Raw genomic sequence first — 23,424 nt, forward strand, 5'->3', positions numbered from 1 at the left:
TGGGTTGGATGGACTGCTGGCCAGCTCTTCTGTTCAGTTACTAGCACGAGGAGAGCATTCTTGAGGTGAGCAATGAAGTGATGGAAAGCATTATTAGAAGTATAGTGAGTGATGCTGTGCCTTGGGAAGTTGTGGTTCTGTAAGTTTTGTCACGAGCGTTGTTCCTAGAAGTGGGAGTTGCTTCAGGACTGCTGATGCGCTGCTTAGCTGTGGCAGGGGTGAGGAGATTCAGCCACGGCTTGGGAAGTGCTGCTGCCCACAACGTGCTCTGCGGTGTGCTAAACCACCTTTTCAGAAGCACTAAGTCTCCTATTTGAAGGACTGTGGAAGAAGCTTTCAAACAAAAGTTTCGAACTCTAGTTCGTAAGCGATGTGGAAGAGCGAAATGTAGCTCAGGTGAATAAAAAGACTTGAAAGGGAAAATAAGTCTTTCACCAAATGAAGACATTGCTGATTTGCATATTGTAACCATTGTCCTCCATTATAGCTTCAGGTTTGTTTTATTCAGTCTCATGCATGTTAATTTAATTATCTTGGAGAATATTGCTCACCGGTATGCAGCACGAAGCAAAAAAACTGATTTCCAGAGAGAAAGTCCTGGGGAATTAATTGAATTATGACTTCAAGCTACTACTCAAGGGGGAAAATCAAGCCAGACGTAGCATGGTGCCCTTACTCATTACATTGTTTTGGTAATCTTTTCTAAATGTATTAAAAACACCTTCAATAGTCTCCGATTTACTTGAAGTACAAAGGGAAAAAGATGGCTTGTCCTGGTTAGCTCCTGACCAGCTTGCTGTGGGCAACTGAAAGTGTGCTGCTGAGTTACATTGGGTGCCAGAGCTCGGCCAACCTAATGTAAATGTTTGTGTCTCTGAAGCAGGCCTGTGGCTGCAGGAAATAAAATCCTGTACTAATAAATCCAGTAGTTTCTTGTCTTATGATCACTTTAACATTTCAATTGAAAGGGATAACAATGTGAAGGTAAGTGGAGGTGGGTAGAACCACAGCATTGGTTTGTACTGTCTGTGCCTCACAGCTTTCTGTTTTGGATGTCTCCTTTTTAGCCTTACAGTTTCGGGTAATTGTAGGGATAGTAAAGGTGCTTTTCTTTTCAGACTGGATTTCCAGTCAGAGTACAGGAGGTCCAGCCAACTATGAAATGTTCCTGGAAAAAACACTTTACAGGCTAAGAATTGTTTCTACATAAATAGAAATAAATTTAGAGCTTGTGGCTTTTTTGGTAATACCGTGATGTCATCCTCTAAATTTGGAAAATGGGACATAAGTGTGCATTGTGAAAATACACCTCGGTTGTGAAAGGTAGCTGTGAGAGCTTTTTAAATCTTGCTGATTTAGTGTTGCTTATCCTACATCTGTGTCATTTTGAATGTTACATTCATGGGACAAAACTATCAAAAAAACACAAAACCTCTCAAAATAGCTGTTTGAAGTGAGGTGTTAATACAGTGACGTTACCAGCAGCCTTTCAGACTTTCACAGTGCTGAATGAAGCTTTGTGTTTAAAAAAAGACACTTTCTTCTAACCTGGTAATTCATAATTCTGCACCTAAGCGGCCTATTTTCTTCTTTTCACATTTGTTCTGTTTTTGTGCAGGTCCTCATGCTGAAACCGCCAGTGGATGCCAGAATTTGCAGTGTGGTTTTCGGGCCTGCTGCCGCTCTGGCGAATGACCGCTGACTTCTGATCTTTCAGTCTACTTCATTTAGCTGAGCAGGCTTCCTTTCATGCACTTTACTTACAGTCCGCATCTTGTGTTAACAATCCTTGGAGTGAGATTTGTTATACTAGCCTGACCCTCCCCACGACTTCAACATCTTAATTATGAGTGTACTGTACAGTGTTGTAACAATCTCACAAAATCTCATCTGGTTTGAAGGGTGTTGGGTTTTATCTTACTTAATTTGGGAAGATGGGAAAACATTCAGATTTTTTTTAATGCCACTTTCTTCCAAGTTTGGCACTTAAATATACTTTACTGGATTATTTTGCGTTAAGTGGATGTTTTTTTGTTTTTAATCCATAAGTACAATATAAAGCTCTGCAGGTAATTTCAAATGTATTGTTTGCATTTGGGTAACAGTAAGACATCTTTAGGAGCCTTGTTTCTCCCCCTTTCCTCTCACCCCAAGTTCTTTATCTGGCAAAATTAGGGTAATTCCCACCTTCCTTTTGCATTTGGTTTTGTATTTGGGCTTGAAAGATGTACTCAAATAAAACATTCCCACCAACAAAGCTTGCTGTAGCAGTTGAGTATGTATATATATGCTTGTAAGGTGTACACAGCTTGTATCTGTGTACAATACCAGCAGGCTGCAGAGGTTCAGTGGGGGTTGTATGGTGGTGGCAGAATCTCCCATGTATGGTGTATTTCCCTTCCCTCAACAACTCAATGACTGCGTTAAGATGTATTTTGGAGCAGCTTCCAGGGGAACGAATGATGGTGCTGACTGCAAAAGTGGGCAGTGGGCGAGGAGACCATCGCAAAAGGGAGGCAGCACTGCAGCCCATGGGGAGTGGGGGACTTGGTGGTCGCATGCTCCAAGTGTTGTGGCTGTAGGGTTTTCTCTCAGGTGAGTGAAGGGGTGTAGCTGGCAGCCTTGTAGAAGTCAGGCATGTTTTACCCCACCCTGCCTAGTTTTCTAGGCTGTTAAGTCAAACTAGTAATTTTTACCAGTTTTACCACTTAGATATATTCTTTATGTTAAGATTTATTTCAGAGGACAGCAGTCATGGTGTATGTTGCTTTCAAGCTTCTTGAGTGGAGGGAGTGAGCTTGTAGGCTTAGCTGGAGATAACTTGTAGTTTGTTGATTACCAGCTTGGCTACCAACTCTTGCAGGGTTTGAGAGCATTTTCTTGTTCCCACCAATACTGACAAGGTAAGGAAAATGGGAAACTCTTGAATTTATATTAGCGCAGATTTGGTTGTTCATGGTCAAAATCTGAACACAGGATCGAGGAAGGATGCGTAATGCTCAGTTGGAAGCCTACAAGAGATGTATGAAAGAATACTGTTGTTTATAGTAATTGTTGCTTCAAGTGAGCTGCATTAAATTTACTTTGGTGCCCAGTGTTTAGGTTATTTATATGTGGCCACTCATGCAGTGCTGGCTAAGGCAAGACGAAAGCAGTAACAAGGTTGGTAGTGGGCTTTTTTCTTGCATTTGTCTTGTTCCAGAACTCTTGTTCCTCAGGAGGTGCAGCAGAGTTTCATCTCCTTGCTAGTAGAAACAATTTTCTGTGTAGACTGATAGAGGGTTGAATGAGCTGCAGAAAAATGTTTATTTATACCATGTTCTTTTCTACTCCTCCCTGAAAGGATGGTGGCCTTGTGAGATGTCAATGTTGAGCAACACATCATGTAATAACAGTGCAGTTACTTGTCGCTTCATAACAGTTCTGTAGAGGTGCTGTTTTGTTGATTATAGAGGGGAGTGCTGATTATACCTGTGGCAACCCCTGGCACTAAACCAAAGGTTTTGTCTAGCATTTATTAGATGGAGTGAATCTCCTTTGAGTGAAGCTTAAGAGCCTGAACTTTGATATATGTTCTAGTGAAATATATATATATATTAAAAAAAAATAATCACATCACTATTACTTAAACTTAAATTAGCAAGGTATCTGCAGAAGATGACATCAGTATTAACAGTTAACACCACTACTTACATATTAATGAGCTAGTTTGATTTTATAGTAAACCAGTTTTTGAATCATCATCTAGCATGATTACTTGCTTAAAGATTTCACACTCCAAAGTGATTTAATCAAATTCTTACATAAAATAAGTGAAAGCTCATTTAAGTTTTTGGTATAAGTATTTATTACATACATAGTGTTGAATCTATAAAGAAAATGTCTAAAGGCTCCTGGTGTGATACAGACCTGAAATACAAAGTAACATAGCCTTTAAAAAAATAAAAGGTCTTCAATGGTAGCTCTTTGGTACCTGAAGTGTATTCAAGGTCTTTATGCAGGAACTTGGGTACTAACAAACTAACTATTTTGCATGACTGTGACTGTCTGAGTGACAGCCTCTTTAAAGAGGAAGAAGGGCTGTTGATAAACCAGAGCAACTGGAAAGTTGAAAAGTCAGTCTTTAAGGCATAATTCCGGGAACCAGATTTCACCTCAAACTAAGAACAAACTCTATGCTTTTAACCTGGTCACTACAGGTGTGCATTTATAATGCTTTTAAAAGTAGAACATCCCTCTGGGAGCTATAAAATACTGTACAAAAATAACAGCTGCTAGAATTTTATAGTGTTGTCTCCTCTTCTGCTGTATCCAGTCTACAACCACTGAAGGTAACTTATTACAGCTAATGCATTTGCAGTTACTAAAAATGAGGTTCTCCCTCAGTTTTTGAGCTATGTGAGATAGCTCACATCAGCAGTGTGAGAAAGCTTTCTCCTACACCAGCAACTTCCTTGAGGTATTGAGAAAATTCTGTGCTACCTATTCCGTACAAGTGAAGCAACGTAAATCCACACAGAGAGAACACTTTGGGGGTAAGGATGAATATACACGGCTAGAGCAAATTCAACATTGGAGACATCAATGGTGTGAACTCCAGTGCTGTGTACAGCTTCTACTAAAGGTCTGACTTCAGAAAAAGGCATGTGAATAGGAAATCCAGAGACCTGGGAAAAGAAGGAAAGAAAAAAACACGGCAAGAAGGAAAGATAAAGGCAGCTCAATAAATGCATCTTAATGTTTTATTGTGCCTGTAACTTCATCTCCACTGATGACCTGAGGAGATGCAATGCAATAGCCCCCTTTCCCTTCAGGTAGGTTTCTGCCATTTTTCTCATTAGTTTGGGTTAAGTTCCAAGTGAGGATGTTTAGAAATCCACTAGGAAAAAAAAAAAAGTATATTATTGAACACTTAGAGCATAATCTTGCAGCCTTTCTACACTTATGTAGTTGCAATTCATTGTGTTCTCCTCTCTGTGTTATCTGGGGAGTTGAGGTGGATGTAACCTGTCCATAAATACATTTCAGGTCCAATAGAAACTGGAATCTCAACTCCTTATGAAGATTGCCCTATTTGGGTGTAGTATCATTGCTATGTATGTTTTACATGAAGGGCAGAAGGATTTAATTTTGAAAACAGCCTTGAGGAAGAATGCCTGGGTACACTGCTGGCCATGCTCTTAATGACAAGACCTGAGAGCGAATGTCCCAGTCAGCCCATGAGCAGCTGCTGTTAAAGTGTCAAACTTTCTGTTGAAAGCTAAGTGGGGTATATTGTTCTTATAGTACTGCTGTACCCCACCAGTCACTACCTCCACAACAGGAGATTACACTTGTGTTTATATCCATCTCCAACACTTTCACATGAACTGGAACAGACCATTGCTACTTCACCCTGTAAACATTACAGGGGTTCAACATTGGTATAAGATTTACCTTGACTTTTGGGGGGCAGAAGGCATACAGTTCTATGCCAGTGGGGATGATACTAAAAACGTGTGTGTGACTTAAAGGTCCCTCCAGCTCACTACTATTTCCACTCACTACCGTCACAGCACAAGCCATTTATGTTAAAAACTTTACCCTGTAGTCTCCAAGCTGTTTTTGCAGCTCTGCCTGATGGTCATCTTCTACATCTTTGCCTTGGTTTTGTTCCAGCAGGGGCAGGAAGTTACGCAGGGTAGAGGTACAGTATCGGTTCCAGCGAGTTAGGTGCCTGGGTCTCCATTCCATAATCTTTTCTTTTAGTATTTTTTCAATCCTGCAATATAGTACATCCAATATTTAATGGGCTTCTGACCTGATCTCCCTCAACCCACTTCTTATCACAGCTTATAGGGAACATAAATGACCTCAGTGAAACTCACCATACCTAAAAGCACAAAATCAATGCCGATGTAGCTATATTGTCTGCACATTCAGTACCAATGGAAGGCCAGGGGTTTGCACATACTTTTTAAGTTTACATTCACTCAGCCCCCTTGACCCCAACACTGTTTTGGCTTACTAGAAAACCATACAGCCATGCTTGATCAGTTAGAGATTGTCTCACAGAAGGAACTGTTAGAAACAAAGATTCTTCAAACTACCAGTTCTGGTTTAGGCTGTTCTCAATTCCTAGCATTCAAGGCGTGTTTTGGGACCATAGATAAGAATACACTGGAAAAACACAAGAAAGTGCTCCCCCTGTAGTGAGCAATCTTTTCATGTTGACAGCATTTGTTTTAGCGATAGAATTACCTGCCCTGTAGTTCCACTGCAGCAGTCTTGTCTGAATGTTGATACACTAATTCTTCAGGCTAGAATTAAGCAAAACATTTCCATATTAAAAAGCATGATCTCTTCTAGCTATACAGCAATATAACTGCAGGCATTACTACTTTGGTAGTATACAAAAAATCATAATTACGCTAAAAAGATTAGGTAGATCTTTGTGTGTAATGCTGCTGGTTTTTTGTTGGTTGGCCTTTTTTTTTTAGTAAGCTACAACTGTTGTCTACAAATTTGATTAACTGTAGAGGATTTCCTACTTGTTTACTAAGAATATGCACAGCTTGAAATGCCACCTTTCTAGCTGTAAGACAAAAGTTGATATTTTCTTTATAATGTCTAGCTGATTTTTGGAGATGGCTGCATTAAAGATTTGTCCCAAGTACTTCACCATTGTCCTGAGATCTTAAACAGATACTCAGAGGACCATGGATGTGCATCGTTCTGTATAAAAAAACAAGTACTTTTCAGTATTCCTGATCTATTTTTTTTTTTTAAGGCATGTCTGGGAAGGTTTTTAAAACCAGGCCTATTACAGAAATATATGTAATCCTACTTAATACTACATTAGATAGTCCAAAGAACTTAGTCGCTGTTCCTCTCTACTAGGTCAGTGATCTCTCAACCCCTTAAATTGATTATATATATATATATATATATATATATGTGAGTACCTGAACACTGCTGAGACCGGGGTATGGCAAGCTTCTTGAGAAGAACGGCTTCCAAAGTTTTGGTTTGCTGATATCAAAACTTATCCTTACTGGGGAGTCGTGCTCTTGGATATTAAACCAAATCTGTAAGAAAGCAAGTTCATTTTAACATATAAACGAAGTTATAAATACATTTTACTTACATGGCAATAAAATACTACAGAACCTGGACCTCCATCTACGCCAATTACCAGTACGCAGCCATGTGAATCAAGGCACTCCTGTAGCATTACAGCTAACCTAGGCCATTTTTGCATTCTTGCACCAAAAGGGAGGTTGTTGGGCTATCATGTTTTATGCTTTTAAGTATGTGCAGCAATCAGTGTATGCCACAATTACTGTCTGCAGCTGGCACCTTTTCCTGCTGAACTGAACCCACTGCCCACCATGGCAATTTTTCTGCCTTCACCATCACTCCAGCACCGCACGATGCTGCGTTACAATACAGGCAGTTTCTCCTGCCCTGAGCTGCAATCCCACTCCTTTGGATTACCACACAAGTCTCTGCTGAATTCTGATGAAGTTCTTCCAACAGCACCATGCAGCTGTGGCTGGGGTTGCTGGTAGCCTCCTGCACCCCAGCACCATGGGCATTTCAAGCTTATGATGCAGAATTTAAGTAGGTTGTGCAGCCACTTCACTACTAAATATTAACAAACCTACTTCAGGTTTAGTACTAAATATTAACAAACCAACTTCACCAAGCTCCAAAACACTTTCAATGAGAGAATGAACTGACACTTTCAAAATTAAATATTAAATGTTAAATTTTCTTCCAAATTCATTGTGTTTAGAATTAAACCACAGAAGATAAAACAAATCAACACAACAAAACACACATACAATGCATAACACTTCAAAGGACCTCTCCAGGTATGTTTTTGATACAGAAATAAAAACAAGCATTTACTATATTTTAGTATGTAACGGAAACCTGACTCACTGTTTTCTTATAACAGTTTCAAAAACCTGACAAGCAAGCTTTTAAAATCCTCTAGTTTCAATTCAAATAAAAAAGTTTTTTTTTTTTTTTTTTAAAGCTTGTGTTATGTTTCCTCAGTCTGAGAGTTTTGCACATCTCACCTCTCTGCTGTCCCTGCGAGTGTCAGCTTTCAGCCAACCCAGGGAGTGACACTGGCAGCAAAGTGCCCTGGGGTTTCTGTCCCTTCCAACGCAGGCTGAGCCCTGTGTCATTCTGCAACCTTTGGTTCACCTTCCCTGAGCTGAGCAGCAATTCCTGCTGCCTTCTCTCCCCCACTGCTCTCTCCCAGAGTGTTCCCAGTCACACAAGAAATAATGCACCATGAACATGCACTAGTATTACTCGTAACTTAGACAAAAAATAGACAGGAAGGCTTGATGCCAGGCAGAGTATCAATACAGTTGTTAGACCTTGTAGTGCCAGCTCTGTGTTAGGCATGTTGGACCACTGAGGGCTGTACCCACCCTCATGTATGCAATCCAAATGACTCCTGGTATGCTTTACTTTTTCATTTTTAAATTACATTTCAGCTGGAAACCATTAGCTTTGCTGACTTACTGCCCCTCAGCTAAGCAGTGGTAAACTGAACACAGGCTATCCAAGATGGAAAGTAAAACCCCGTTAGCTTCAACACGCTTTTGGTAACTAAAACACAGTAACGAATTTTCTATGGACAGATGTCATGATCTACCTAAATCATGATTTAAGAAAAAGGTAAAATCTTTCTATATGTATTTAATTAAAATGGCTGAAAAACCTAACTAAGCTTGAATAGAATCATTAATAACATGACTGCATAAATGTAGTTAAACTGATGAACAAGTGATGCAAAAGGCCAAGAAAAATGTTAAATTATGAACTTTCATGAGTACAGAAATATGAAAAGCCCAGGCACACTTACGTTATCACAGCTGATGAGGCAGTACACATTTTGTAGCGGGCAAAAAGTATCATACTGCCTGTAAAAACTTCCAGTGCTGGGATTCCAAATTATATACTGACTTTGCTCCAAAGTTAATACGTATGCAGTCTGTCCCTATAAAGAAAAAATAGGAGAAAGATGTTTTAAAATGGGCTTCAATGACAGTAGACATTATATTGTTTGGAATTTTGCATTTTTAGTATTGAGATTAGTAGTACATTTTTGGAAAACTGGAAGAATGTACAGGTTCATTACAATTCAGTCACCTAATGCTTACCTAATAATGTGTGTTCTTCTGTGGCAGAGACATGGTAGACATGCAGCTTTGAGCCATTTTTAAACACAGACCCTGAAAGTCCTCTTAGTTCAGCCAAGAGCTGATGTTAAAGTCCATACACAGGAATGTTTAACATTTGCCACCTCAGTATCAGCGTGTGCTACCTGGTGACTGCCATCTAGGCAGCACACCTGGCTCATCCATCAGCCTTCCCTCAGACACACAGAACATAAAAAGATTGCTGGGAAATCCCTAAACTTCTCTTCAACGTGTTATCCCCCCTGTTCTCCAGGTACTTTAACAAATAATCTTTCTCCTCACAGCATGAAGAAGCTGAATGCATTGTTAAGGACCACCCCCACCATCAGCTGTGGAGTGGAAGGCGCGTAACCGAGTGCCTGCTGCTGCGGCTGCACTGTCTGAGAACGTGTTAAGGAAATTAGTCTTGACAGGGGTTTTTACTGAAATTCTCTTCAGCAAAACTTTCCCAAGTGCTTGTTAATTGGAGATGCTAATGGTGAAAATTTGCATTATAAACAGTCTTACCCTCTCAAAACAGCAGCACTGATTACTTGGAAATACAAGTGCTTTAATGAGGAAAAAATAAAAGCATCTCCTAATGGGCAAAAGAGTCTCAAAGGTTTAGTTCTTAGCCAGATTACTGCTACAGGGGGCTCACACAGTAGCCTACAGCAATGCATTACTCTTGTAGCTTTGCCATCAACTGGACAGAGAATTTACTTGCTTCAGCAAGCCTCCAACCCTCCCCTGCCACCTCTCAACTTGTGCCAATCCCACCCTAATGCTGCCACAGGCTAAGAATGGACTTTCCCCATGACCTGTTTCCAGGACACCCCATTTATACATGCCCAAGTCCAATCAAGGCTTACACATATTTTGTAACTCATAGGAACCAAAGACTTATACTATACTTATACTGTACCACTGATAGGAACCAAAGACTTCAGAGAATGAAAGTCGATATTCAGACCAAAAGAAAAAATCCTCTTACCTCAGGAATAGCATTCCCAATGATAAGCCAGGCTTTTTTCCCCATACCAAGGAAATAATTACACAAGAGCACGGCATGTTCTTCCTCATCTCCCGCCAGAAGATCAAGAAATTGCTAATTGAGGGACAAAAAAAGTTTGCATTAGTAAAAAGTTTCCATTTCTAACATTTAATAATATTTTCTAACACTTCTGAAGCAAAAGAATCCTCTTGGATCTTTGTAACTGACCTTTATTGTTTATTAGGCACTGCTTCAACATGCAGAAAGCACATAGCAAGAATGAATGCTGTGAAAATCCATGAAGTAGATCTGAGATTTTTCCCTAAGAACCACGTTTTTTTGAGTTATTCTGATTTTTCCACTGTGCTGGAATAGAGCTTATTTTCTTCCTTGTAGCTGGTATGGTGCCGTGTTTTGGATTTAGTGAGAATACTGCTGATAATACACCGATGTTTTTGTTGTTGCAGAGCAGTGCTTACACGCAGCCAAGGACTTTTCAGCTTCTGATACTGCCCTGGGTGTAAGGAGGCTGGGGGTGCACCAGGAGCTGGGAGGGGACACAGCCAGGACAGCTGGCCCAGGCTGCCCAAAGCGATGTCCTACAACATGTGGTGTGGTCCCATACCATAAAACTGGGGAGGAGGCAGCCACTGCTCAGGGGCATCAGTTGGCTGGTGGTAAGAAATAGCAATACGTATCTTCCCCTCCAGCCCCGCTTCTTATTCTTTCTTTCCCCCCCCTCATTAAGCTGTCTTTATCTCACCCACCAGTTCTCACATGTTTACCTTTTACGATTCTCTCCCATCCCACTGAGGGGGAGCGAGCGAACAGCTGCGTGGTGCTGAGCTGCCTGCTGGTTGCACCACAGCGTGCACAAAGGCTCCGAGATGGTGCAATCATCATCTGGGATTAACCTGATACCTGCTCCTATTCCATGGATCGTATTCGCACCAGGCAGAATGCGACATCTCCCATTACTGCTGACAATTACAAGCAGTGTTTTTCTGTGGTTTCTTACAGTGATCAATTTTAAGTGTAGTTTTAAAGTCTCCATCAGTCAGCATTCTGCCACTTGTGCATGACTAGCTATTTTGGATTGTTTTGTAACTGAAAAAAATGGGAAAAGTTTCAAGGCCTCAGTATTCTTAGGCTCAATTGCAACCTATCAACGATAAAAGTTTTGGCTCATATTACTATGAGCAACTTTTTTCAAGCACTGGTTGTCCTCTGATAAAGGAATTTTGCATTTTTTGAAATAAATGACTTACAAAAAAAAAAAAAACAGTCCTCGCAATAATAGAATCACAGAATAATTCAGGTTGGAAAGGACCTCAAGAGCTCATCTAATCTGAACTCTCACCAAAAGCAGGGGCTGGCTGGATGTTGCATCATATACAAGAAGATAAAAAACCCCTCACATTTAATACATTACTTACATCTGATGTACTCCACAAATCACAAATTCCAGCAAATGACACACTATCTGGTAAAAAAGGAATCAAAGCAACATATCGAGCCACCAATTCCTGCAAGGAAACAAAATATAGCCAGTCATCCCTTCAGTTCTCTACACAGGCATATAATGAAGGCATTATTATACTAGACTTGCAGCACAGTGCTGTTTCCAAGACACCAATGACAAAACACTGACTAACCCTGTTATAGCAGCAGCTAGCTCGTTTTAGAACTTACACCACAGACTGATACAATTTACTCTCACGAGGCTTGATATAACTTTATATTAATGAGTATTGGCTATCAAAAGACACTTATTTTTCCAGAGAGGACAAATACCCTTTTCCAGCATCACTAAGGGTTCACTTATTGTGTATCACACATAGTCACTACCACTTTATTTCATATCTCCTTAAATAAACAAAGCATAGCTATACAGCAAACACATAAAATGTTACATGCCTACGTGCACATGCATGAACACACATTCCGAAATCTACATCCCAGAAACTTCGTTATCTTTTTTAAGTACTTACTGCCGTTGTCTGAGAGCTATCAGGGCAGGCATCAAGGAGCTCCTGTGGTGGGTTCAGAGGTTTGACATATCTGGTAATAAAAACTGTTTTCCCATTGAGGTCAATTACGGTTGTTAGGCACTGGCGGCTTGGAAACTTTGATGTACATTCAGCTTCATACTTTTCTGCTGCCTGGAGCAATTTCTCATCTTCCTGGGTATCAAACTTCAAAAGACAGTAGAACTTATATAAAAATAGCTTTATTTATAATTTAGGGTTAAGTCTTTACTATGTTTGGCCTTATTTCGCCATTTGCTGAAGCATAAAAGGAGTGTAAAATTCCTTCCTAATAGCCCTTTGCACTTTCCTTGCATTATGTACTTTGGCTCAAGGTAATAAAAGCTCAGGGTAATGGAAAAGCAGGCAATTAGATTTACTTATGAATGCACACGGTGACCTGTATCTATAGTTGGCTTTATTAAAGCACTAAAAATGTAGTGAAAGCTATGCCAAACAAAGTGCAGGGATGCCTGTGTAACATCACACATTAAATCAAAGGTGAACAATTATGGTTAGGTACCAAAAGAGTAATCCTACACGCTACTCATGTAACACTCACTCCATTAAAACCACAATCGAGGTTATGCACAAAATCCCAGCAATGTTTATATAAACATTACTGGGACAACCCCGTACAATGCCAAAATATTTGCAGAGAAGGTCCAAGACATTTTTTCAGTGGGTTCTTATTTTTCAGACTTCTCTAAAATTTTAAAGCTTTTAGATGAGCTTTTCCAGATGCAAATCTCGGACTGAAAAGCATACGTTATGTAGGAATGAAAATTATTTGCTCCTCTGTCACCTAAGATGTCATCCTTTAAAGGTCTTAGGATCAAAGTAATTTGCATCTACTTAGAATCCCTCCTGTAATTCTAGTGGTGCTGAGAATTAAAGCTCATACTTCATAACACTTATTTCAAACTAAACCACTTCATCATTTGTAATCCTTCTTCTTGAAGTAACCAGAGATAGAATGGCAGCACCTTGTAGCTAGACCTCCAAGTCAGAAGAGAACACTCATAATGGTGACTCTTCTTAACCACAATTAATGGCTGAAATACGAAGCCTCTGGCACTTTTTAAATTTTGTTGTAATAATTCACTGCAAATATTATGGAGAAATAAACAAGTATGATGTTAGTCAAAAAGCATAAAGTGCAAAAAGATTGCTGAACCAAGCTAAATCTTAAAACATGGAACAACAAGAATCTCTCAGTTAGCTTTATTAATATTTTACCTTCTTAAGCATTTCATTCATCTATATAGAGATTCAGGAAGGACAGGATGAAAGAGAGGAAAAATAGATAAAGAAAAAAAGATATTGTAACATTAAAATAAAATTACGCTTAGCATCCTGAAACAGTACACAAATATTTCAAATCACTTCGCTACAGCAGGACTGGCTAGGAATAGGAAAAAAGGACAGAAAAAAAAATTTAGTTAATTTTTTTGTCATTTTATGTTGATCAATTTCTACAATAAGTATTTATGCTACACTTGGGGAAGTGCAGCATAGAGTTATTACTTTTCAGCCAAGGTTAGAACACAAGCACTTGCCACTTTAGTACAGATCTCCTTAGAGATACCACCTAAAATAGGACAGCCTCTTAATTAATTTGGTTCTGCTTTACTGAACTTCTAATATGAAATTCTATTTTGCTTTCAATTTATATTGATTTGAAAAAGTGATTATTTGAAAATCCTATACAGTGTTTACTAAAACAATAACTTGGTTTGTCTTAGTATCGAAGGTAAACAAATCATCTGCTGCTAAGTATAATTTCTAGAAGATACAGAAAAATCTCTAATGTAAAGAGAACGAGAATCAGGCAAAACTCCTACTGATGAACTCACCCCAACTGTTTTTTCACTGTTCCTCAAATTTTATATGAGGAATCGTCTGTACCAATAGTTTTCCTACCTCAGTAAGATTTTCCTCATTTTTGGTTTTACTTTTAAGGTACTTCAGTGACAATGCATGCTTTGTTCCAGTTCAGCTTTGGTATGCAGTATTTCGTGCTACTTAGAAGAGGACTCATTTCCCATATTGTGATTTACTGCACTATGATTCTTTCCTGCATCTTCAGAATGGAAAACACTTTGGTCTCTTTCTAGTTCTTTATGTCTGAATTTTGGTAAGGGGCAGCTACCTACTCCTGTTGTATTTCAAGTGAAATAGAACTTATGACAGATCTATGACTTATGAATAAAATAAGATCTATGACTTTAATAAAATACACTTTTTTTTTCCCCTACCAAACTGTTCAATTCTAAATATAGCTACCAAACTGCATAACTTTACTAAGCATTAATACAATACATAACATTTTGGTAACCAAGCATCAAATTGCATCTAAAAAAATACCTGAATATTTGTTCATTGTTTAAAGAAGTCAAGTTTCGCAACATCCAGTCCATAACACTTCACAGGAATCTTCCCCTTGTTTGAATTTCTATGACTGGTCTTCCAGTACATGTCTGTTTCCTTTCAAGTTCAGTACATTTTTTTTCCTAGCAACTAAGTATTGTATGTGAAGGTCGTGAACCTCTTGAATAATGTCTTGTCTACTAAAGATGCTTCAAAGGCTGTTATATGCGTTTTTGTTACTTAAAACCCTAGTGATAATCTTATCATTCAAACTAATTAACTTTAAAAGACATCCATGAATCCACACTGCTCATTTTCTTTGTTTTCAACAGTACTCAGTTGTAAAAACTCCCACAGTATTGCATAAGAGCAGAAAAACCCACCCATATGACTGGGTAATTTCCAAATGACCAATGTAGCACTGATCTGCAAAAACAACTGCTGCTGTTTGTGCATGAAAAACATCCTTACTGAGTAGATCTCAAAATCACTGCAAAATGTGACATAAAATGGCAAGTGGCGTATTCATTTTAACTATACATTGCTGTTAGTGCAAGGCGCTTCTGGTTTAGTAAAATAATTGAAAAAAAATAACAGTTGCTGCTTAGAAGTAATTATCTTCAAGATCTGGAGACATGCACAAAGCACTAAATAATGAATGCTATATTTGAACACTGTAAACATAAAGGCAAGAATACTGTGGATGCACCTGCCAGCTTCTTTTTTCCTCTGTTCACAAATACTCAAATGAACACTTCATTGTTTACAGAAGTAAATGAGAAAATGATATGCTCATAGGCATTAAATACAAATTTGCTTTGTACTAACCTTAGAACTAGATACCTGGCAGAAATTATTTTTCGAGCATTAAGTGTCCATCTCACTTAATGGTGAATCTAGTTCAATTGAACTGAGCTACATAATGTGAAGTGGAACACTCAGGATGTTATTAATGCCCTTCAGTACTTGTATTTGTGTCCTTCAGTGCAGTAAGCCCAAGTATTTGTATGCATCTCAGGAACTGCACCACGGGAAACAAACAGCAAGAACATGATTAATTACTGGTAGTTACCTTTTCTCTGACAGACTCTCCAGGAACGAGCTGCGGCTCAATGGTAATGAACAGTGTTATATAGGAGCCCTCGCTCAGATTGCGCACAGAATCGTAACCTCTCTCCATTCCCAGGTTCTTCTCTTTGCTGTAGCCAAGCAGCACTGGAGGAATATCCACCTTGAATGTACCATCAATCTACAACACACAGTAGCCCACACATATCAACTGTCTATGATAAAAAAAACACCAATGAAACAATTCTCATAAAAGCAAGACTTCCTTCTCAGATACGTTTGGTATTGGTATTCAGGTACTTTATTCCTTCGCTTTCTGTATTATTCTGAGCTCCAGAACAGTAATACAAGAGTACGTGACGTACTTATTGCCTGCGGGGAACCCATGAGACATTTCGTTGTCAAAGGTATTAGTTACTATTTGATTTCAGTCTCTTTTGCTTATTATGGGCGTTAATATTCAATGTAATGGAAATCATACACCCTAGTTCTTAGAGAAAAAGACTGCCAGCCTTTCACAGTTTTGCTTTGAAATATGCATTATTTTATGCATACACACCCCAGAACTCCCCGTGGAACAAGTACTTTAAAAGAAATAAAACATGCAATTTTTTACTTTATTTTTATTTTATTTTTATTTTTTTTTAAGACTAACACCATACAGGAAGGATAATGTGTACTGTCATACTGCACTACCCACAAGAAACACTTATCCACAAGCTCCTTCCTCACCAACAGCTAATACATATATTGATGAGGAGGAGTCAACATCTGGTCTCTGTACTGCAATCCTCATTCTTTAAGTCTTTCAAAGCTGCTGAGTGGGGAAATAGTGGACAATAAGGTATGAATGAACATGGCTGTAAACTGTTCTCAAAGAAGACTGACAGGCATGCAATTTTTCAGCTTCAAGTGCTTTTCTCTGTGTATTTTCAGACTGTTGGTAAGACTAAGCAGCAATCTCCACATGGCACTATTGACCTGGAAAACGTGACAAAATGGCAAAATACAGGTTGCAGGACAACCCTTCTGAAGGCAGCATCACACCAATGTGCCTTTGCCTCTGAGCAGGATGTATCTGTGAGATGCTGGAGCACCTTCCATGTAGAAACTGCTGATGTTTCTTGAGTGCAATCGGAACCAGGCCCATTCAGCCAGCTTCTCCATGGAAGAGAGCTCTGGCAGACTCATCATCCCTTTGCACCTCCTTCTGTCACCACAAGCAGGAGAAAGCTCTTCCTGAAAGGTCATATCAGAAAAGAGATGGCATGCCCTCCACTTGCTAGAACAAGACTCAAAAAGTACACAGCTCTGAAAGAAAAGCAAGAAGATTAACCTGATTTGGGCAGAATTCAGATATGGCTTTAGGTAAAATTTAATGCTGTTTAGGTTATGCTGTATATGAAGAATTGGCCATAAAGACCTGAGTCTTCCATCCTCCTGGACAGGATGACTGCTGACAGGAAGGACATCTTCCTGATGAAGACGAAGAGATGACTCACTGGGCTGGCTCATCAAACATTTAAGAGCAAAATTAAGTTTTCATGAGGAGAAGACTAAATAAATCACACAATTTCTGCTGCAATATAGCAGAACAGGATGAAGAAATGCTTCATTGGCCACTGCAATTTAATTGCTAGAGGCACCTTGATATAACTGTGGGACTGATCACACTTTTTCAACTTCAGTAAGAAATCCTGCTCATGTGGAAACAATGCTGAGAAGATCTGTGTAGCCATTCACACTGTGCCTCAGGACTCTCAACCAGTAACACCTCCTCCAAAAGAGAGTCAGGAGTGCATCTGACAGCAATCCTGGAGCTAGTCTGGTCCTACAACGGAAAGGCTGACACAACAAGAAGTACCATTATTGTCAGTCAAAGATGGATTATGGGTTGTCTTTCACTACATATTGGTATGCAGTCTGTAAAAATGTCTAAGTCTGTCAGGGCTGTGAGTAGACACACTTCTCAGGTGAACTTCATCCATTTGGTATAGAACATTTTCCTGAGAAGAGTAAAGGATCTTGTTCTTTCCTGTTTGTTGACCTATAACAATAGCGGTCACGTTAAATGACATTGTTTGCACAGGATGTCCCAAGCCTTATGAAAAGGAGGCTGGAAGTTCTTACTACTTACCTTTTCTTTAAGTCAATGAGAACTTCATTCTTTCTACAGGGCAGCACAACCCTCAAGCACACATACTCATTGATTTGCCTCACAAGTTGATGAAAGCATATTATTAGTGATCTAACAGAAGGAAGTGGACAAACACTACTTAGATATGCACTGTCCAAAACTTGTCAGCAATGAGAAGAATGCCACGCTTTCTTGAATCCTATGACAGTTATGTTCTGTTATGCCTTGCAAGAGGATGGCCCAAGAAAACCCCTTTGAACTCCAAGATTGAATTGAGACCCCTCTACCCAAAGAATCCAAGAGGCTCACAAGATGTTTTAAAGCCTTTATAGTTCTGACAAGTTGTCCATATAGCAAACTAATCTCTGTCATTAGGTATGTAACTGATGCCAGAATCTTCATGAAGTAAGCAACTGAGACTTGTGGCATGACAGCTTGATCTACACATGAAAGCAACTGCCCTGCAGAACAAGAATTCTGAAGCAGGATTATGAAACAAAAAGGCTATTGATGTGAAAAATTAGCTGCTTTAATCTAAGTTCAGGATGGGTGGCTGGACAAATAAAATAATTAAAAAAAGCCTGTCCTCTATGAAGAAATGCATGTTATCCTAACACTCCCATGACTAAGTGCTGATATCTCCTGAAGAAAGCTTCTCTTGAAGTATTCTAAATACAGAGGAAAGAAGGGACTGGGAAAGGCAAAGGTGAAAACATGGTGATTCATCAGACGTCTGAAAAAAGAGTCAGGTCAAATTTCTTTAACAACTATCTAAGCAATGCAGTATCAGAAATCTCAAAAGCCACTGTCAAAACCACATAAAGAATCTGTGTTAACTTCATTACTGAAGGAAACCAGGCTGTGTTATTAGTGCACAAGTATGCTTGTCTATCTTTTCTCCCTTTGAAATGCTGAACGAACTTACTAACAAATACACACCAAATGTGACAAAGGACAACACTTTCAAAGATATTTTTAGTCAGTTCCATAAAAATAGACTGAGAAGTACAGAGAACATAATTAAATCTGACTACCCTAACCCTAATTCCTTCCCACTTTCCATCTTTTATTTTAGGAGATATCCTCCAAGTTATTGATGCTTACCTTTGCTTGAAAATATATGGTAGTAAATGGAATTTTAACACATCCCAGCCAGCGTCTCTCAACACAAGTGTGGATACCACTTCTTCTGTCACAATCATCCTATTAAGAAGTTGGCCAACATAAGAATTTGTAAGACAATTTCATTTTATTTAAATTCAATCAACGGTTTCATGAAGACAATTATTAAAACAATACAGGATTTTTATCATTTAACTTACTCTAAATGTAAATTCAATTACTACTATGACAATTATTCTGCATGCTTTTCAAGAACACCAGATGCTGAACAAAAATGTCATGGTCCTTGACATGATGAGCTTGCATTTCAGGGTGCAAGTCCTGTATGACTTGTGATGGAGATCTCAAAAATCTGACAAAGAATCTACAGGAGTCTTCCCAGACTAAGTAAATTAAGTGCTCGTCTTCTCATAAAATGTTTTACTCGAATTTCAAAAAAGCCTTTGAAGGTAAAATTGTATGAAAATCTAATAGCTGTGGAATGGAAGCGTTGTTTTCACATGTATTGCCTCAGTGATTTCCAAATCTAGCATGATCAGCCTACAAGCTTAAAAACCAGAAGACTTCTCCAAATGCTTGAGTGACATCTGAGTTTCAACACTGTGCCTTTTTTCTTCTTTTTGCTTCATCAAATACCATTTCAGTTCTGAGGGCAGAATTCTGTTCTCAATGAAATGTGTGCATTATTTACTTTTTGGTAAAAAAAAAAAAAAAAAGTAAATACTTTTTATTTTTATATTTTTATTTTTTTATTAGTAAACACTGAGGGCTGCTATTTTTATACATACTGAGTTAACTGGGAAAGCGTTCATTGACTTGAACAGGGAAAGGACTTATGCCAACACAAAGAGCCTACTTTTCACCAAACAGCTTGTAAAACAGGGTAAGACAGAGCATAAAAAGGTTAATAAAAGAATACAGGAACTGGGATAAGTCACCTGGAATTTAGTGCAAAAAAAAAAAAAAAAAAAAAGAAAAAGAAGCTGATTAAGTTTAGGAGTAGAATTCAGACTACTATTCATGTGTTGCCTCTCAATTTTATTACCTCAAGTATCATTAAATATCAGTAAAAGATTACATAGACATGTTGAACTCTAGTAGCAGACTATATACTACAACCTTAATTTGTACAAACAAAGGTTAACATTGTAAAGACTGCTCCTTTTTTTGCAACAGTATTGCAATATTGACTAGACATAACAAATGACAAGGTAGAGAAAAGAGAGGCTCAGGAGGGTGAGCCAAAACCAGGACAACTATTACACTGAGAAGTCTTACTCTGACAATTTCAAAAAGTTCACAATATTCTGTAAAGCACACTGACTTTCAGTTATGAACTCACCTCTGTAACATCATGAAGTACTTCATCAAAAACATTAATGAACACTTCATCCTTCACTGACTGCAAACTGTGGGTGCTGTAGTCACCATTAGGAGCTCTGAAATTTTGAATAAACACAAAAAACTGTGATTTGAATAGAACCGGGGAAATTGAATAGATCTGTATCCTCAAACTGATTTCTTACTACTCAGAAATAATTTGGTTTCGTATTGCTATACCTAAATGGAAGCTCAAGTTCCTCATTCCAGTTGGGGTTTGGACCTTCTGCTGTTGTTGTCCGGCAGACTGTTCGCTGAAAAGAAACTTCTACAAAAGGACGGACTAAAACCTGTAAAAAAGATATCAAAAGAAAGAAAACAGGCCTCTATAAAATGCCTCATCAGAACATACTAAATTGCATATTTTCATGTATTTAAAGAAAATAAGCATATGCTTCGTGAAGGTCACACTGGTCCAGTCCAGACAAACACTTTTAATATAGCTCAAATATTGCACTTTCCAAGCTTCTCTAAGCATTTAAAAAGCTTTTTTGTTTTGTGTGTTAACATTTCAAAAAGGTGATGTGTACCCAGAATATGTCATATATTGTATACAGTAGGAAAGCCACATTTTCCCCCCAAGTCTGTAAAAACTCCTGGCTAACTAATCAAAGAAGGAAATGGAAACAGGTGATCCAGTCACTAGTGCCCTTGTATTCTCTTATCTGTAATCCAAGAATCCTACTGCCACAGCCCTGGCTGTCTCTGAAAATGGTCTCTATTGCAGATAATCAACTTTTACTAGACACAGCAAACCCCTAACGTAATTAAAAATGCATTAACAGAGCATTTCATTAGCATTCAAATGCTCATGTCAGAACCATTTCTACATTTCAAGGAGCTATAATTTTGAAGGAAATCCTAAACAAATAAACAACCCTTCCATACACCACCACCACACAAAAATACCCAGAACAAACAAAAACCCAAACCCAGTGGATTTCCATCTTCATTCAGAAGGATGCTGAACTTAGTTTTCAATAGCAAGCAAATGTAGTTTCAGTATCAGTCATAAGAAAGGCTCTGCTGGTTTAGACAGAGAACACAAGGCCCAAAATTCAGACTGTGAAAATGGCCACGAACAGTCATACAGAAGAGTAAGAACACAGCAGCAGGTGCCTATATTTTCTCCTGTTACTCTTTCAGGCTTCAGCTGTCTTCAGACGGAGGGACTTTCCTAAGCCTGTAACAATTTTTCTATTTGACAACTCCCAATAGATCATTCTTCCAAATAATTGTTCAATGTCCACTTCAATGCAAGCAAATCAATTTTGTCCACAATACATACAGGCAACTTCTCTGAGCACATAGGAACTGCCATATCAAGAATTACAAGCTTCTTTTTTGAACCTAGCTTCTACGAGCTTAGTTTGATGACCCCTCATACTACTGAACAAACCAGTGAACAGTCAACTGTTATCCATATCACTCATTGTTTTATGTTTCTCTATCATATTCTTCCTTCTCCCTTACTCCCAGTGACTGCCATTTTGGCAGAAAAGTCCAAACATTTTTCACTGTGCAGTAGCCAGTCTAGATTTCTGACATCTTTATCATCCTTCTCTGAATCTTTTGCAGCTCAACTATCATTTTGGAGATCCAGGAGTGGGCAAGCTAATGTTACTAGTAAGATATCTTTCTGACATGTATGTGAAAAGGGAGAATGCTCATTATTTCATGTTAACAAATGATTGCTATAATTTTCATGAGTTTTACAACATACCTGGTCAAATGCCCAATCTGCGCTATCGGTTGGGCTCTGGGCTGATGGAGAGGCTGCAAACATCTCGTTAAATGACCTTGAAGATTTGGATGGCTGTTGAGGTTTGCTATGAGAAGAAACAGACAACATCATCATGAAAAGACAGAGAACCTATTATCAAATATGAATCCTTCACATCATACATTAACCACACAAAGTTCTCAAAACGCTTCTGGTATCTTTATATTATGACTTTAACCTAGGAAGGATAACTTCTCAGTCAAATAACAAGAAAAAACATGTGAGAGTGGGGTAGCAAGTGTATTGATCTTGTAAGCTTCATTGCAAAAGTGCTGTGTGCCTTGAGGTTCTTCCTTCTGAAGAATTTATAGACCCCATATTTTTATTTTATTTATTTTTTTAAAACTTCCCCTGGACAATCTATTGAGACACAGCCTTTTCAGTTTAAGGAGATGAATCCCCAAAGAATTCATGAACTGTGTAGACTTCATGGTATCTAGGCAAAGCCTCTCTGACAAAATTAAACCCACATGAAGTTTACACTGTCAGCAACTCATCAGTGAAATAAAATAAATGATAAATATGCTTATTTTTATAATGTTTCCAAATAACTTTTTCAGTACTAAGCAACGGTAGATATTATAAAAGGAAAACTATTCACAGAAAAAGCAGCTCAAAATAAGATATCAGATTATCCAAAATATTGGGAGGGTTTTCAGCTATTTTTGTTCTACTGACAGTAAATTCAAATTCTCATCTTTTCCTTCCTGTCAACATATTTCTTATATGAATTGCTTCTTTCTCCATTTGAGCTTATTTACAAAAATCCAATAGAACTTTTTCTTTTTCATTTAAACAATAACTAAAACAAGCAGAAGATCCTAGCAGGATGAAGATATCTCTGATTTAAATGTAATGTATATTCATTTTGGAAGAGCAAGAGCGAGAATGCTGCTGCAATACACCACTTATGAAAGTGCACCAGACTGCTCAGGACACAGCATCATGCAGCACAGGCATTGCCTTAATACGCCTGAAGATCTCACCTTCAAAGTTAGTAAAAGCCAAATAAGGCTCACTCCATTCCCTTAAATGTCCAGTTCACAGAGTGCTTGAGAAGGCCAACAGGCAACGCTCAGGAGATACAGTAGGAATAACTGGAATTTTGTAATATATATGTATTTTTTTTTTATATTTAAGATATTATGAATTTAAATTGCCTTGAGTATAACTAGAAGGCTTGTTTAAGATGCAATTAATCCAATATTAACATTGTTATAATGTTGTCAAAGCTACAAGTTATCTTCCAGGCAGCTTTTTCCTCAAGCAGATGTGTAGTTAATAAAAAACTTTTTGAATTTAGCAGGTATTAATAAATGGTTATATTATTCTAAAAGCTTGAAAATAGCATTTTTTATTAT

The 23,424-nt window shown here is 38.4% G+C and overlaps 2 protein-coding genes across 4 annotated transcripts in view; one reads left to right on the plus strand and one right to left on the minus strand.

The window, feature by feature from the left end:
• The window catches only part of FBXL5 (F-box and leucine rich repeat protein 5), a 35,737-nt gene extending 33,465 nt beyond the window's left edge, over positions 1–2,272 (plus strand). Inside the window, exon 11 of one of the 2 annotated variants that reach the window (XM_082759023.1) lies at positions 1,619–2,272. In XM_082759023.1, coding sequence (XP_082615149.1) covers positions 1,619–1,695 — 77 coding nt within the window. In that variant the 3' untranslated portion in view covers positions 1,696–2,272. The remainder of the gene's footprint in view (positions 1–1,618) is intronic. The other variant, XM_082759022.1, reaches the window with a different exon arrangement.
• Positions 2,273–3,825: 1,553 nt separating this feature from the next.
• The window catches only part of CC2D2A (coiled-coil and C2 domain containing 2A), a 58,213-nt gene continuing 38,614 nt past the window's right edge, over positions 3,826–23,424 (minus strand). The window contains exons 22-35 of one of the 2 annotated variants that reach the window (XM_082759020.1): positions 22,004–22,109; positions 20,461–20,570; positions 20,243–20,339; positions 18,883–18,981; positions 15,646–15,822; positions 13,443–13,463; positions 12,168–12,371; positions 11,613–11,702; positions 10,177–10,290; positions 8,867–9,001; positions 6,945–7,067; positions 6,241–6,299; positions 5,584–5,761; positions 3,826–4,667 (exon numbers count right to left, since the gene is read on the minus strand). In XM_082759020.1, the coding sequence (XP_082615146.1) occupies positions 4,479–4,667; positions 5,584–5,761; positions 6,241–6,299; positions 6,945–7,067; positions 8,867–9,001; positions 10,177–10,290; positions 11,613–11,702; positions 12,168–12,371; positions 13,443–13,463; positions 15,646–15,822; positions 18,883–18,981; positions 20,243–20,339; positions 20,461–20,570; positions 22,004–22,109 (1,702 nt within the window). In that variant the 3' untranslated portion in view covers positions 3,826–4,478. The remainder of the gene's footprint in view (positions 4,668–5,583; positions 5,762–6,240; positions 6,300–6,944; positions 7,068–8,866; positions 9,002–10,176; positions 10,291–11,612; positions 11,703–12,167; positions 12,372–13,442; positions 13,464–15,645; positions 15,823–18,882; positions 18,982–20,242; positions 20,340–20,460; positions 20,571–22,003; positions 22,110–23,424) is intronic. The other variant, XM_082759021.1, reaches the window with a different exon arrangement.

The sequence above is a fragment of the Aythya marila genome, assembly GCF_965140915.1.
Source record: "Aythya marila genome assembly, chromosome: 4".
In the NCBI taxonomy this organism is placed as follows: Eukaryota; Metazoa; Chordata; class Aves; order Anseriformes; family Anatidae; genus Aythya; species Aythya marila.